General features: G+C 34.4%; 1 protein-coding gene across 1 annotated transcript in view; it reads right to left on the bottom strand.

Moving 5' to 3' along the window:
* GFRAL (GDNF family receptor alpha like) overlaps positions 1-17394 on the bottom strand; it is a gene marked incomplete at both ends in the record, with an annotated part of 59461 nt that extends 42067 nt beyond the window's left edge. The window contains 4 exon segments of the mRNA XM_079934321.1: positions 8483-8635; positions 10746-10880; positions 12819-12838; positions 17126-17394. Of these exon segments, the coding sequence (XP_079790447.1) occupies positions 8483-8635; positions 10746-10880; positions 12819-12838; positions 17126-17394 (577 nt within the window).
* Positions 17395-18250: the final 856 nt, after the last annotated feature.

Raw genomic sequence — 18250 nt, 5'->3', positions numbered from 1 at the left:
AGTATTCATTTCCCCATCTGCTGGTCCTTTTCCAGCATTGCCTCATCCAAAGGAAGTTTCCACATCCAAGGGTGCAGACTTTTCTACGGGACAGCTCCTATCTAAGGGCTGGTCCATGAGAAGGGCTCAAAGGAGCAGCTCCCATGTCTCAATGGATGACATCTCTAAAAGGCCATTACAGAGCCAAACATCTTGTGGAATCAACTGTTTGTTGTAGTCATTGTCTTGCCTTTCAATTTCTCCCTCCACCTAATCCTGTTTTTCTCACTTCTAGATTTTGTTCCTGAGCCCTCAGCCCAGTACTACTCTGTATGCAAACCTCTGTCTCAGAGTCTGTTTCCAGGGAAACTCACCAAGACACTCCTCAACTGAGAATATAAAGCCCTAGAGAGCAATGGTTTTTGTGATTTTTGTTCACTTTTTTTTTACTGCTTTTTCCCCAGGTCTTAGAACATAGCCTAGGACATGGTAGGCACTCAAAGAAATATCTATTAAGTAAATAAATCATCATCCCTTACTACATTATCTATTTATTTAATTTTTTAAATCCCCTAAAAAATAGGAAGCTCCTTAAATGAAGGACAGTTTTGTTGTTGTTGTTTTGATCCTGCTGCACCAGACTTAAGACTTAGCACATTGTCCATGTCTCATAAGTATTTGTTCAATGAATGACTAAATGAATGAATAAAATTCACATTATTCTAAAACCTTTTAGCATTTATGTCTTTCTTCATAACCCCTTTTAGACATAGTCATAGTATTACGTTTTTTAATTTTCATTGTCTAAGAGAAACACAGGCAGAAATGGCAGAGCAAAGTCTTTAGTCAACTCATATTTGTGATTATACTTAAGGTTCCCAAATTCCTCCCTTGAATACTGACCTGAAACAATGTCTAAGTTGAATTCATCTTCATTGTCTTCACTGAAGGCTGGAACTGGATTCATCTGAGCATCCTGTATACAAATGTCCTCAAACAAGCTTTTCCAAATTTCAATGCATTTTACTTCTGAAGGGTCATTGCATTGACAATTCCACAAGATTGTTTCTTTCAGACTTTCTCTTAATGCTGCACACAGGTAGCTTCCATCAAGGGTTTTGCATTGCTCTGATTCCCTCCCACAGGCTTTCTTAAAATTTTCATACAAAAGAGCACAATGTTCAGATTCCTGGCAGATACGTGCTGCCACGACGCAGTAGCTCTTTCTGTCAATCGTTAATGACGTATCTTTCTGATGGAGCCATTGTGTGATGTTGGATTGTGCAGCCAAATATGAGGACAGTGCTGATTCTTCTATAAATAAAAAATGACTAAATATTAAATATTATGACCTTTTAATGTTTTCTAAAAAGTGTATAGACATATCTTTTATAAATATACCAATATCTATTGTCTTTCAAAAACCATTGAAAAAATATATTGCAAGAGAGCCATTACAAATGATCTTGATTTTCTTAAAAAATTGAAAGAAAAATATTGATTATTTATAGGTTATGTAACTAAACATAATGGTAATGCTCAATTTCATTTAATATTTTATCCTCATTTATTTCATCTTTTCATTACATTTTGATGATGATTGGTAGAAATCATGTGTAACTTAAAATACTTATAATCCATTATTTCTCTTGTATAAAATTTTGTGAATTTCCATTTTATCCTAGAAATTTACCTATACTAAAGTGTTTCTCCACAGTTTTTCATTATTTCCCCTTTAAGAAGCATTTTTAGACAGTTTTTTCCTAATTCCCTTACCCCTCGTGAAATTTTAATTCACAGATATATATCTGTTTGCATCTGTTTGCATCTGTTGCATCTTTGCATCTTGTATGCATCTGTTTAGGGACTGTATGTATATCTATGCTTTATATATAAGTGAGAGGTTTTTTGCTCATCCCTAAGAACCAATTTTCACCCCTTGGGGGTTATATCCTCATAGAGAATGCATGTTCTACTAGAGAGTTCCAATAAGCACATAATTATATAAACTTTATAGAAAAAAGATAAGGAAAACAACCTCAATATAAGAATCCTTACTTGCTTAACCTAAGCTTTCAGAAGTATACTGTCTAATTCTAAAATGTCTCATCTTCCTCTGAGATCCTTCATGTGGATCTCCACAATGAAAACTTCCTTGACCCTACCATTCTTCCCAAAGTAACTTTTTCCCCTGGGGTATTCTTCTCTTAAAAAAAAAAAGGGTTGTTCTCTTTTGTTTATTAAATGAACTTTCTTATACCTTAGTTTTTACAAATGCGTCATGCAAGATAAAGATAGTATAATCTATTTCATGATATGAAAATGTTTACTTAAAAACTGCCAGGGCATTCTTAGAAGCACTGTTCAGAGTATAGCCTCTGTACTGCATGGGTTTGGAGACACACACTGTGATAAAGTTTTGTACATTTATCAAACAACAGCTCACATGGATTGCTATAATTATTTAAATCAGGCTTCTCTACTGGAACAGAGAACATCTCTCCTACCCCTTTTGGCCAGCCTATGCAAGACTTGTGTGGATGGGATGTATGTGAATTAATGCCATCCTCATATAATTAGTTCTATTATATTGGTAATTATATATTTTGAAATAAACTGTAAATCTGTCTAAATGTCAATCTCTTTTACAGTACATATATATGTATGAGTATTTATATATATATATTTATATTTAATAATCAAGGCTAAATGAAATAATCTGGCTAAATGCCAATTTTACTCTGCTATGTTTTTAGCTAACCAAGAGCAGGGACTGTCTTAACCTATCTTTATTTCCATCCTCCAGCATTTATATGATATCTACACATATTAACTGAATAATAAATATCTTATGAATGAATATATAATTTAGATGCTCAAAATGTGTTTAAAATTAAAAATAAATGATATATTTATTGATCAGTTACTACGTGTCAGGCAGTATGTTGAAAATTTATCATATTAAGCAAAAAAAAAGGAAGAAATGTCAAAGCTGACTTGCTCAAGAAGTTTACAATCTATAATAAAGAATAGAAAAGTACACATCTGTTATATGTTGAGAAATGTTTTGGGAATGCAAGGGGGAGAGAGAGAGAGAGAGAGAGAGAGAGAGAGAGAGAGAGAGACATTGTATCTTGTTGGAGTGATGACCAAAGAGCTGGTGGAGGATGCTACAGTTGAAATAGGATGAAATAATAAGATTTCAATTATCATTTCCTTTTCCACTCTGAGCTAAATTATAAGCAAGCAGCTGATGCTCTGGGTAAACACCATGATCAGGCCAGGTCCATCATGAAGTGCATTTGTGAGATCATTCAGGTCCTCTGTACAGGGTTTCTATATTCCTGGCTTATCAACATTACAACAGAATAGCATTTAACAAGTATTTATTATGGAAAAAAATGGTTTAAATGTGAACTGATTTCAGTTTAACTGCTCTAAATTTGTATGTACCTGTGGCTGGTAACTATATTTTGCCAGCATCTTGGTCTGATAGAAATGGCCATTGAGATATAAATGAACTAGTTCTACTATCTTGAAACAAAAGTCAATAAATATTTTTAGTATTTCTATACACTTTCGTTTCAGCCTACTTCAACCTAAAACTAGTAAAGACCTACTCATTAGCTAATTAATGTCATTTTAGTCTCTATCCTATTTGACTTCTCTGCATTTATAATTGTCGATTATTTCCTCTGTGTCTTTCTCTCTTTCACTGGCTTCAAAATTCTTCCTGTAGTTTTTGTTTTTCCTGTCTTTAAAAACTTCCTTGTGGTTTCATCAACTAGATTGAAAACGTTGTTATCAAAATACTTATATTCTCACGTCATATCTTTTCCTGGCCAGTCTTATCCTCCTGCATTCTTGTACCTGTTTCTTACAAACCATTGACTCCCAAATCTGTATGTCCATTTTAGGATACTCTCCTCAGTGTGAGACCCATGTTTCCAAATGCCAGCCAGATGAGGTCCACTCCATCATTGCTTTTTTTAAACTATATACTCATCATGTGAAATGTAAAACAAAACATTAACATTTCTAACATGAATGTGCCATAGTGTGCCCTCCCAATGCAAACTCTCCAAATATAACTCACCACTTCTGTCCCCAGTCCTGTCTCCGTGTACAACAATACCCTTGTCCCAAGCCAGCAGCTTCTACCACACATTTAACAACATTCCATACTCCTCATATCCAACGGAAACCAATTACTATTGATTGTAATTTATAAATATTTCTTAAATATCTCTTATCCTTACAGTCCTCAGCACCAGTGTGGTAGTTTAGGCATGAGTCATCTCTCTCCCAAACTCTTTTGATGGCTTTTTAACTGATATCCCTGGCCTGCATCCTTCCCTGCCTCCATTCCATCCTTTACACCACTGCCAACAAACGATATCCTTCAAAATACTGATTCTGTAGTCTTCTGTTTAAAATGCATTAGTAGTTCCTCAAAACAGTTTGAAGTCTAATCTCCTTAGAAAGATATGTAAGTTTAATAAGTTCCTCCTTCTTATTAACATCTGGTTTCTTTCCAGTATCTCCTAAGACTCCTCTGTTCTATAATCCAGCTTTACCAAGAACGTGTTGCTCTCCAATGTCTTCTGCTCCATTCTACTTCCTCTGTCTAGAACATCCATTTTATTTCATCTCCTTATTGAGCCCAGTTCACCCTAAAAAGCCCAAGTCTGTTATTTCTTCTATGAAGCCTTCTAAGTCTCCATTATTTCTTCTTGTATAACTTTAAGTGTGTAATTGTGTGTGTATAATCTCACGTGTATCACCTCACGTGTATCGCATTGTATAGGTGATATTTAGCAGTTATCATTTTCATTAAGAATTGAGACCATACAAAATATGTTCTCTAATTGGTTATTGGAATTAGATGATTAACAAAGATATCTAAGAAATCCTCAAATATTTGGAAATTAAACAATAATATTATGAATAAACCTTGAATCAGAAAGAAAGTCAGGGGCTTCCCTGGTGGCACTGTGGTTGAGAGTCTGCCTGCCGATGCAGGGGACACGGGTTCGTGCCCCGGTCTGGGAAGATCCCACATGCCACGGAGCGCCTAGGCCTGTGAGCCATGGCCGCTGAGCCTGTGCATCCAGAGCCTGTGTTCCGCAACGGGAGAGGCCACAACAGTGAGAGACCCGCGTACAGCAAAAAAAAAAAAAAAAAAAAGTCGGAAGGGAAATAAGAAAATATTTTGAAATAAATAAAAATGAAAACACAAGATATTAAAATTAGTAGATGTGACTAAAATAGCACTTGGAAGGAAATTCATGTAATGAGATGCTTACATCGCTGATAAGATTTCATCTTAAGAAACTAAAAAGTGAGGATCAATTTCAAGTCAAATCAAATGCAAAAGAAATAATGTTGAGCAAAATTGAGAGAGAAAGACTGAAAGAAAAAAGACAGAGACAGAGAGATAAATACAGAGAAACAGACACAGAAAGAGAGAGAAAGAAGGGCACAAATATCCAGTACTTGAACAAAACTGAGGACATCACCTGAACTTCGTCAGACTTTTAAAGGACAACTTGGGAATATTAGGAACAACTTAGCAGAGTGATAGAAACTAAAAGAAAGGGTAAAATGGAAACTCTAAAAGTAAAAATTCAACATAAATCCAACAAATGTCTTTCAAATTCATTGAAAGACAAACTACAAAAGAAGAAATAGAACAGTCTTGAAACAAACACACTGAACATTTAAAAACCTTCCAGTGAAGAACAGCACAGACATCTTCATTGGTAAATTGAATTAAACACTTAAGGAAAAAATAACGCCAATTCTTTTTATATTATTCTAGAATTTAGAGGAGAAGAAAATACTTCCTAACTCACTTTGAAGACAGTATTACCCAGACAACAAAATCAGACAAATACTTTCTAAGAAGAGAGAATAACATGCCAATATGCATCGTGACCATAGATTTAAGACCCTCAACAAAATATTAGAAAATTTAATCCAACAATATATAAAAAGAATAATACAATAATACATCATGACTGAGCAGGATGTAGCCTCAGAATGAAGGGCTGTATCCAACATTCAAAAATCAACAATAAAATTTACCAAGTACCACTAAAGAAGTAAACATATGATCATTTCAATAGAGGCAGAAAAAGCATTTGCAAAATTTAACATCTACTTATCCATTCGTGATAAAAATTATCTAAGCAAACTAGAAATAGAAAGGAATTTCCTCAGCCTGATAAAGGGAACCTGCAAAGAGCCTACTGCAAAAGCCATTCTTTATTGTGCAAAGCCGAATACATCCCTCCTAAGATAGGTAAAAAGGCAAAAAATGGCCACACCAAACAATCCTATTTAATATTATACTGGAAGTTCTACTCAGAACAATAGAGCAAGAATAAGAAATAAAGGTTTACAGATTGGAAAGTGAAAAATAAAACTCTCTTTATTCTCTATTCGTAGATAACAAGGCTATCTATATAGAAAATCCTATAGATTCTACAAAAAACAAAACAAACAAAAACCCCTAGAACTATAAAATGTCCATATAAAATGTCAATTGTATTTCTGTATACTAGCTATGATCAGTTGAAAATTAAAATGTAAAATGAAGTGCCCTTTACAACAGCATCAAAAAAGTGAAGCATATCTGTAAATCTTAACAAAATGTAAGAACTGTTATATTCAGAGGTACAAAATATTGATAAAAGAAATCAAAGAAGTCCTAAATACATGGAGAGATATACCACGTTCACGGATTTGAAAACTCACATAGTAAATATGTCAGTGCTATCCAAATTGGTCTATAGTTTTGAGGTAAGCCAAATCAAAATACCAGCAGGATTTTTCTGTAGACATTGACAAGCTGATTGTAAAATTTATATGGGATAACAAAGAAGAAGACAAGCTGAATCAACTATTTAAAAGCAAAAAATTAAAGGAATTACACTACTTTATTTCAAGATATCCCATGAAATTACAATAAATAAGACTGTGGGATATTAGCAAAAGTATAGAAATATAGGTAATTGGAAGTAGAGCCAGCAATATACAGCCTAGCGATCTTTTGAGAAAAGTGAAATTGAAAATATCTTCAGCAAATGTGGTGGGACAATTAGATATTCATATGGCAAAATAACATATCTGACCCATAGCTTGCACCATATAAAAAATTAACTCAAAATGCATCATAGACCTAAATATAGAACCTAAACTACATAATTTTGGAGAGAGACTTTACCAAATAATATATAGAGGTGACACATAAGCACATGAAAATATGATCAACATTATTATTTAAGTGCAAATTAAAACTATAGTATGATACCATTAAATATGTTTTGGAATGGCAAAAAAAAAAACGTGAGTGCTTCTGAGAATGTGGAGCAACTGGAACTTTCATACATTTATGGTGACTTCATATCTGAAATACAGTATTAAATCTCCTTATAAAGTTAAACATACACTTTACTATATGACCCAATACTTTTTTACCAAAGAGAAATAACTTATATTCATACAAATCTTATATGTGACTATTTATAGCAGCTTTATAATCTCTAAAAATCTGGAAACAATGTAAATGACTTTCAGTGGTGAATGGATAACCAATTTATGGAATAACCATACAATGGAATACTACTCATCAAAAAAGGGAACAATTTTTTGATGAATTGCAAATATATTATTTTAAAGAAAAAACACTGGCTCAAAAGGCTACATGTTATATAATTCCATTTATATAAAATTCTGGTAAAGGCAAAATTATGGAACAGAAAACTGTCCAGTAATGATTGGAGGGGTTGGACAATGAAACCATTCAAGATAGATGAGAGGTAAACCTTTCTCTTATAAAGTGGGGGAAGGAGGATTCTGAAAGAAGAGGTGAGAACTCTGTGAAAACAGGTGCATTCCCAAGCTGACCACTTTTCGGAGAACGTACATAGGGACACTGAGGATATGGAAATTGATTACATTAGGGCTATTGGATCCCACGTATCTGTTGGAAAATCTTTCTGTAAGCTCAGGACACATGCCAACAAGCTTGATTACCACTATTTCACCATCAGGCTGGCACTTTGAGTAGACAATAAATAAATGCATATTAAATAATCAAGTTCTCCTATCCAAAGGCAAGCATAATTCTGGGTAAGTGGTTATACTTTGGTCTTCCTCAGGAGACCCTGTATTCTTTACCAACAGAAATGGTACCTTATTTATCTTCTATCATTTAAGTCTTGTGCAAAGCCATAGTGAGACTCACAAATATATGTATTGAATGAGTGAATCTATAATACTAGTGAATTATAATAGAATGAAACTTGAAAATTGTGGTTAGCAATTACAGAAATATGTCATGCACTTACTGAGATCTACAGCTCACAGAACCTTAAATTACATGAAGAATTAATCAAGTAACCAGAAAAAACAAGAGTTCATCAAATTACATAGATGTGGTTCATTTTGACATTGTACTTTTCAATGACAGTAAATGTTTCATATAACAATGTATTACTTGATTTGTTGATGCATTTTTTTCCAAGCAATTTCTTAATGGTACAGTAGAGGTCATCAGAGCAGAGACAATTTTTAAATTGGAAATTGCTTTCTGCTAAAGACCAGATACTTAAATTATGGGTGGATGAATCCTTCATCTGGCAGGGGTTGCCTGGATTTCACAGTCAAACATATAACACTCTAGATATTAATCTGAATATAATTTTTGAGGCCTCCTATCCAAGGTACATTAAAGCTTTAAAGAGCCTCCCCCTACCCAAAGCTTTTAACATATTAGTTTTAGTAATTCATTATTAGAGTTGAGGTTGCTACAGCATGTCCATATAATTGACTTTTCAAGCAAAAACTATTTCTACTGTTTTCTCCACCAATATTTACTTTCTAAAATAGAATAAAACTTTCTGTATTTTAAAGGAGATTTGTCCTCACTTAGAATGCCAACTTTTCCTCTTTAATAATAATCAAGGCTGCCCTTACACGAGGTGACCAGAATGCTCTGTAATCTTAGCTATTTTGTCAGTTTAGCAATTGTATTAGCTGTTTGGTCTTAACCTCATTTTATTTACATGTCATTCCAAGATAATAATAAGAGACAAGCAAGTGGCTCTAAATTTATCATGGAAAAAAATGTGGTCCTGACTCTTAGAAAGCACTTAATATTATTGAATAGTGCATCTTTCATAATTACCAATATTTCATGTTCTGCTTTAATTTAAAAGGCCATATTCATCTACCCAACAATTTTCTTTTATTCAGTTTTCTGAATAAAACTACTTGAGTACATTTCATTTGTGTATTTGAGAATATTTCTATTTCAACTTCATGCATGGTACAATTATGCAAATTTACCTTTCACTGCAAATGACTTGCTATTTGTATACTGAAATCAATAAATACGTTATAATTCATAACACGCTGAATGTGATATTTTAAATTGCCTTATAAAATGTAACAAGGAGATTCATCATCAAAACAAATAACAGACTTTTTTTGTCATTGTCCTTTATTCTCATCTTAATATTATTATGTTATTTGAGAAAACTTGCAATTGAAATTCTTTTCCTGAACTGTAATGAGAATGTTGGATTAGAGACCTATAACTCTTTGGCGTACGAACATTGCATGTACTCCTTTCAAGGGCAGGGAAGAAAAGGAAATCTTGCTCCTTGTCTACATCCTATGTAATTCCTTGAAATCTTGTGGCTGGACAGGAGCTCTGATGTTGGAGATTGTGAATGTTGACATTGTTAGAACTATGGGTGGTTGCCTCTTAACCCAACACACTCCACCTTACATTTTTGGGAGGTAGAGGAAGCTCAGGCAGATAGGAAAGGGTTGTGAGCAGTACAGAATTTATTCTTCATGAAATGGTTGGAGTAGCAAAGTGAGTCATGAAAGAATATATTTTTATTTTTTCACTTTGGAGTTCTCTTACTGAATATGCCAGAAAGTTTATTGGGTTTTTATGGTTTTATCATATTCATTATACAAGTTGATAAAACTTATGTTAGTATAAGGTGTTTTGAAAAGTTATGTCATAATAATATTGGGCAATGTCCCCTTAAATAATACGTTTATCATTTTTAGTGAATGGAGTCTTACTATAATGCTCTCATTCAATATATATTCAGTTACTTGATATATTCAGTATTTTATTTTTCTGTTAAACAAATGACAGTGACTTTCCAATCTTCATATTCTCTACCCATTGGGCCTCCTCTCAAATGTTTGGAATGTAGGACTAGTTAAAAGCAAAAATATGTTTTAACTTGTTCTTGACGCAGTTGGAATGGAAAATAGTGTATAGGTTGCAAAAATATAAAACTCACGTTATGTACATGCAAATAAATAATGTGTTTGATTATGACAAATGTTATCTTCCTATGTTATCCTGACATAGTAACATATAAGCAAAAGAACATTTTATTTGAAAAATTGTTGCCATGCTTCTGAGAGGCATGTGTATAATTGTAACATTAGTGAGATAAGTAAAATAATAATCTGAAATCCTGCATAAAGTTGCCTGCAGTGTCAATGCATTAGGGCCTTTGAGTAATTTAAGAACAGTCTTTTGTATCTAAATTCACTAATAAGTAATTGTAGGCAAATCACTTGAATACCAAGTTTAAGTAAGGTATTTAGAGAAAAAACTTAGTTCCTAGGATAGTGAAAGAAAAGAACAAATTCTATTTTTATCTCTGTAAAAAGAAATTATTTGAGTGTGTTTTAAACTTTTTATGTTAGTATAGAGCATGTTTTACCTGACACATTGCAGGCATCTTCCATTATTCTCCAGGCATGTTTACATCCGTCTGCATCACTTAGGCAGAGTTCTCTTAAATATGTGCAATCAATGGTTTGGGAAGTGGACTCATTGTCCAAGCATAGCCCCACAGCTTGAATAACAACAATAACAGAACAACAAAAACAACAGCAATATGGCAGTTATTTACCTCAAAACTAAGTGATTAACGATCAAGACCAGAATTATGAAAACTGAAATGTGATAAAATTATTACAAATCTGGAATAGATCTTAACCTCCCCTCTAGCTATAGATCTCTGTTTGTCTTATATAAGATTCTTAAATAAAAAGTCTGTATTTGCCCTCCTTCTTTCTTACTGCCTATTAATTTCTCAGCATATAATTTATTGTTATTTCTATTGCTCCATTGAAACTACTTTAAAAAATGCTCCAATCATCTCCATAACATCAAATTTAATAGTTTTAAGACTTCATCTTGCTTACTTTTATCATTGGGCATCTTGCTTACTTTTATCATTGGGCATCTTGCTTACTTTTATCATTGGGCTTACTTTTATCATTGTCATTTTGTTCTTGAAACTCTTTTCTTTTGGCAACCCCCTCTTCTAATTCTCTTGATATTTATTCGTTTGATATTTTCTGACCACAGTTAGAATTCTTCCCAGGATCCTCTTACTTTTCTATTAAAGTATATTTGAAGCTTAGGTTCTATCCTCAGACTTTTCTTATTCTCATTTTACACCCTTTCTGTGGACAATTCCATGTATTTATGGTTTTAACTAAAATATCTAGACTGATGATTCTCAAATATCTAATTCAATCCTGTTATTTTCCAGTATTCCAGTTACAGATGATGTTCTCTCCACCTAAATGTTCCAGACACACTTCCAGACAATATTAACATCAGTAGTGTCCTGCTCATCACCACTCCCTGCTGGACCACCCTACTTCATCAGCAATTTCACCATTCACCATGGCACCCACACTGGGAACCTTGGGTTCATGATAGGCTCCTTTTCTATCCTCAGTTTTACTCTCCCATATCCACTCTTGTATAGTTCATTGATTCTCATTTTGAATATTTGACCAACTCACCAGTTAGTCAGTCTGCCTCCAGTTCTATCTTATTCAGGTAGGTTCTTTACACCCTCTAATCTGCCTCATGTATCATTCTGGTCCTGCTGTTTCTCTGCTTCATCCTTTGGATGGTTCCTCTTAGCATGACTCTCCTATTCTTCATCATGTGCAATCTGGAGGTCCTCGAACATTTATAGTTTCTCAGATGCTTCATGCTGCCTTGTACCTCTGAGCATTTACTGTATGTCACCCCTTTTCTTTTTACTCTGGAATAACCCTTTTTTTGTCATTTAAGACTCAACACAATAACTACCTATTTTGAGGGAAAATTTCCCTGAATTCAATACCTGTTTTCCTACATTCAAATTGAATTCAACACCCCTCATCTGTTTCACTACAATCTTGGGAATTTCCCAACTATAGCATTTATTGCTCCATAATGAAAGTGTATATTTATTTTTGTCTTTACCACTGGGTTCTGGGGTTTTACTCAGCAGGCATTAATTCATGATCATATCCCTATCATCAACACAATGATGGATCATACATATTCAGTTAATGCATGTTGACTTAACCAACTTGAATCGTTCTTTATGGATGAGTTATATATAAATAACTCTTAATATTCAATAAATATAACACCTTCCAGATATTTACAAGTTATTTTGGGTAGAAGAGAAAAGATTCCAGCAAGTTTTTAAAAATATCAAGAAAGTAGCAATGTTAATTTAGTATATTGTACCAATTACTCAAACTAATTCTGCAAGCATACAAACTGACACTTGTTTAATCAATCCATAGAAAAATATGGGAATTACAATTGAGTTCTAGAGACAGTGTATTAACTATAGTCAAGAGACCTCAAGCTATGTCTTAATCAGAGCCAAATTATTTGAATTTTTAAAAAGATGATGTTATTATGAACGACTTGTCACAACAGAGAGTTATAGGCTTCAAGTAAAGCCACAACATCTTCTTTTAAAAAAACTTACCTCTTTCCAAACCTCTTCTCCTAAGGAGAATCCATGAAAACTGATCGGATCATATGTATTACTGGCTGAGTCATTGCATTTGGAGATTAAGCCCATGCGTGTGACTTGGTCACATTTTTCTGGTTGAGGGCTAGAGTGGAAATTGACATATCAGCTTTCCGTGTTCTCATGTGTTCATGGATAACCTCACCTAGCCAAGCTCCTGTTCTAGGTTAGCAAGCCTAGAGAAAGAGAAAGAGCCACTTCCATTCTGGCCCAAGGTTACTTACTTCAATCCAGCTTGCCAAAGATCCTGAAGTAGGGATTTCATGTCAGAAAGTCAATTTATAAGCAACTAGAGTTTCATTTTTCATTGATCACTATTATCTTGTGAATACTTCTCTCAGGAACCTTATAGGTGATGGTCTCCTGGGTATATCATCAAACCTCACTTGTATCTCAGTGCAAAGATCATTAATGAATTCTACATATTATCTTTCCCAAATGTGTTTTATTTTCTTTCATATTTAAAATTTTAGGTTGAATAATCATCTTGATTGTTTTACGTGATTTTCCACACCTTCCACTCAGAAGAAATACTGAATCAAGTAGGAAAACCACTTCAATGGTTTGGCCCAGAAAAATCAAAATAACTTCAGCTTTCCAGAATCTTATCCATTCCTGACTATGATTTCTGGCCATGTATTTAAGCCAGGAGTTTTCAAGGAGCATCCTGAAATGCTAAGTGAGAAACAGGTTCTATTTTAAAATAAATAAGATGGAGAATATTGCACATTTTATCACCCTTTAAAGATGTATAAGACTTATTAGGCTATTAAATGCTTTGTTTTAAAAATTCACTATGTCTCACATTTCTTTGGCTGCAGAACTTTCCCGCATCGCAAAGCCTATTTAAATGATGTTGAACAAATATTCTGAAGCACACACTATGGGAAATATTGATTAAACCTATCAGATAGCACACTTTTGACCCTAACAGTGTTAGATATGATTTCCCTTATTCATGCAACCTAGTGTCTAGGTTAATTTAGAAGTGAAAGTTGAAAACAAGAGGCCATCACTACCTTTTCAATGGGGGCCATAATGAGTTTGTAATTTATTTTATGTGTTTCATTATATTGCTGCCTGATTTACAAAAATTAAAGTTTCCTAGATTTCTCCTTATTATAAATGATAGAAATAAGGAAACATTATTAGCAATAAATGCAAGGAACAAAATTTTGAATAAGGATTACTTAAACCCTCCCCAAACCTGAAAATATATAAATGATTTCTTCTTTCTTGCCTTTATTTTCTTTGACTAGATTTATTTTGACTTCCAACATAATTTGAAATAACCTTCTTTGTTTTCTTGCCCACAAGTGTGCCTTTATTCATCAATATCTATTGGCAGAGAGTAAGCAGAAAATACACTGACTTTGTTTTAATGAGTCAATTATTAATATTCAGCTACAATTATAACTATCCCTTTTTCTGAATGCAATTTGTAGATTCTATTGCATGCTGATTAAAATATAAATAGCTTCTCCAATAACACATATAGCAAGTAGGTCTTCATAGAGTCTACTTTTACGTATACATTATTTTTTGCTAACATCTTACAATGCATTCACACTACCCAAGACAAGAGAGATAAGTTCACACTTTATCTCTAGGTTACAAAAATTGACTGAAATGTGAAGAAGCATTTGATGTCATATTGTGTTACTCTACTAACTGCCTCCTCTTACTAAATATTAACACGTAAAATCAGGGAAATTGAATGGTTTAAATTAATCTAATTTCAATTTAATACCAAAGAAAAATAGATAATAATTCAAAATTTGTCATCTTATAACTTGTAAATAGATACTGGAAGGTTTCATTTCTAAAAGGCCCTAGTACAGATGTCAATTCTATAAATCCTGATCAATTACTTAAAGTGATTGGATTATTCTATATATAAAAAAGAAACAACCTGAGCTGTTAATGCAATTCTCACATTGTGCATTTTCTATAGAGCTATAAATGAGTAAAAGTAAGTGTACATTTTTGCAAAATTAAGAAGCTCTGTTAAAGTATAAATTTGCAATTAATACTTTATATTATAAACATTTGTTAGCTTGACAGTTAAGAGACAGGAGACAGCATTTGTTTCACTAAGAATTGGTGTTATAAATTCAGATAAACTGGAAGCATAATTCACTTACCAAAGAAAATGAAAACTATCATGGTAGCCAACTTGGGGCTGTTCACCTGGAAGAAAAGCAGATATCTTTTTCCAACCACCTTCTTAACAGCAACTATCCACAACAAGGCTTCAGCTTGTACTCCTGCTTCCTAAAAACATTCACTGATTCTAGTCGGCTTCCTGTACTCCTGCTTCCTAAAAACATCACTGATTCTAGTCAGCTTCCTGTCACCACTTCCTCACCAATCTTTCCTGAGCTGTGAACTTTCCTAAATAGGTCCAAATTCAATTATTCTCTTCTGAGTGTACTGATCTCAGATATTATGCTTCCAGGAAAGCCCAAGAGCCAGATACTAAGAAGTGATACATACTCTGTGCAATCAGGAAAAAGGTGGGTTTTTTCCCCATTCAACTAGAATGCTAAACTGTGTACAAGCTTCCCAACTATAACTCAAAATTTTCCTAGACACTTGAGAATGCTCAGTTTCTACTTCATTAATTAGCATAATTCAGACAATTTTATATCTTTGAGGATAGGAAAAAGGAGAAAAGGCATAAGCAAAGCCCAGGAAAACGTATGGGGAATTCAAGTTCCACTAGGATCAAAACAGTGTACTTCATCTTTCCAAACAAGAAATGTTCTTTACAGGTGCCCCAGTGTGCCTAAAACTTGTGCTGCTCTAGCCACAGTTCCTCTAACACTTCAAACAGGGCAATGTGTACGAAATGACTCCTCGACATTTGCCACTCGACACTATTTTTCTGAGCTTCAATGAGAGGCATTGCTATGATCTGAAGATGTGTCCCCCCAAATTCATATGTTGAAATCCTAAACCCCAGAGGAGATGGCATTAGGTAGAGCATTTGGGGGTTACTTAAATCATGAGGCGCAACCCTCATGAGTGGGATTCATGTTTCAAAAAAAGAAACTCCAGAAAGTCCCTTGCTCCTTCCATCTTGTGAGGACACAGTGAGAAGTTGTCAGCCATGAATTAGGAAGAGGGTCCTCGTGAGACTGTGACTGTGCTCGCAGCTTGATCTTGGACTTCCAGTCTCTGGAACTGTGAGAAATAAATTTCTGTTATTTGTAAGCTACCCAGTCTGCAGTATATTGTTATAACAGCCTTAGTGGACTAGACAGGCAGTATTTATCTCCTCTTACTTAGACTGTGCTCTTCCTCACCAGAATCTAGAACACATCATCTACCTGGGGACAGCCTGAGGCTTCGACTTTTAAAATAGCCTGAGACATTTTTGTAATGAACACTTAGGAAGTAAAAAAATGCTGCATAACAGGAAATTAGGAAAAGACAGGCACGGATAACTATCTTGAGATGGGGGAGGAGCATTTGTGTGTACGAAGTTACACAATGAGAGGGTTGTTGATTGCATTTGTCCATATTTAATTTACACTAGAAAATAAGTTATAGCGTATTTTGTTTTCAGAATGCATGATGGAAAAGTACAGACTCTGGAGTCCAACAAACTGAAATTATAACCCTATTTTTCTCTGTAGGTGTATGTAAATGACTTTCAATCAGAAGTTATTTATATTTACTCTGTAAAATGGGCTGACTGTATCCATGGTTGCTATAAATGTTAAATATGTATATGAGGTTTATATTACAAGAGATAAACAAACGGCAGTTATATTGCACCCACTGGCTTAGTTATTATTTAACCAATAATTATAATGTCATAAAATTAATCAATTATTTCCTTTCAAAAGGCACTGAGTCACTAAGCTTATATTATAAATTTTGTTGAGATAGTTATTCTTTTTGATATAAGATGACTAAAAATGGCTTAAGCTCAAGAAAGATTTGGTGGCTCTGTTGGTTTGCAAACTGGTCCCTTACACAAAGGGCAAGGAGAGTTTGAACAAAGGGGCAGATCGCTCCGGATAGGTAGGTATCAGATTTAATAAGCAAAGGAACTTACATACAAGGAACTTGTTTGGGGTGAACAACAGACAATTAGATATTCGCACCCACCCACCAGAATCTTAAAATTTTATAGAGAGGCCTTAACTGGGTTCAGTCATGTGCTCCATCCAGATGGTCTCAACCACACAGAGCTCTCTCAAGGCTGAGTCCTTCAGAACAGCCCCACTGTGGGAACAGTGGACAGAACGTACATTTGGAGGACAGAGGAGGCAGGAAGGATCTTCCAATTGCCTGGGTCCAGCTCATAGATCAAACTGCAGTAACACACTCTGGATGACCTCCTCCAAGAGGTTCTGTTAGTTGAAGAGTCCAGTGGTAGAGCTGATTTCCTGCATGTTTTAAACCTTCGAGGTCTGAAGGGCTTGCCATCCTGCCTCTGAGTTGCTTTCTTCTGTCGGCTCCATTCACAGGCAGCTTCTTTCCTCTTGATGGAAGATGATGTCAAGCTCTCAGCCTGCATCCTTCTCTCTTAAAAGCCAGAGTGGGAAATGGGGCTCTTCCCATTAGTATTCCAGAATTGAGTTCACATCAGTTCTAGATGGGCCCCATGACCATCAATCTTGCCAAGTGGAACTGGTCCCACTTGGTGCCCAGCATCATAGAGGCATTTGGAAACGGCCCTACTGAACCCACAAGAACTGATGGTAGGAGACAGATGCATTACCAAGGAAAATTGTGGTGTTAGGAGCCACATGTGAAGGAATCCTGGGTAGGAAAAACAAAAAAAAAACATTTTCAGTAAAGCATATAAATGTTGAATTTATGTGGGGCTACCACAAGAAAAATAAACTGATGAAACAAAAGAAAAGAATACCAAAATACTATTTCCTGTTCAAGGAAGGTTAGTTATAACTTTCTGGAGAGTGGTGCTATGCAGAACTGAATGCAGGGCATAGGGTGAATGGCTCTAATCTTTCTCAAACAGGTACAGCTGCTGAGGTCTATTGCTTACAGGTATAGAAAGCATCTGTGGTCATATTCCTGCTTAATTCAAAATAATAATTGTCAGCTGTGTCACCATCTAAAGCAGGAATTTTTAGCATTTTATTGTGTCATCAATCTCCTTTCTCCATAGACCGCCCCGCCTTAGAATATTTTTAAAGGCAGTTTTTTTTTTAAAAAAGGTATTACTTCAACAAGGACCTGCTGTATAGCACATGGAATTCTACTCAATACACTGTAATAACCTATATGGGAAAATAATCTGAAAAAGTATAGATATATGTATATGTATAACTGAATCACTTTGCTGTACACCTGAAACTAACACAACATTGTAAATCAACTATACTCCAATATGAAATAAAAACAATTTA

The sequence above is a fragment of the Stenella coeruleoalba genome (assembly GCF_951394435.1).
Source record: "Stenella coeruleoalba genome assembly, chromosome: 10".
NCBI classification, from domain to species: domain Eukaryota; kingdom Metazoa; phylum Chordata; class Mammalia; order Artiodactyla; family Delphinidae; genus Stenella; species Stenella coeruleoalba.
Note: the sequence above shows the minus strand (reverse complement) of the source record. Positions and strands in the feature narration are given on the sequence as shown.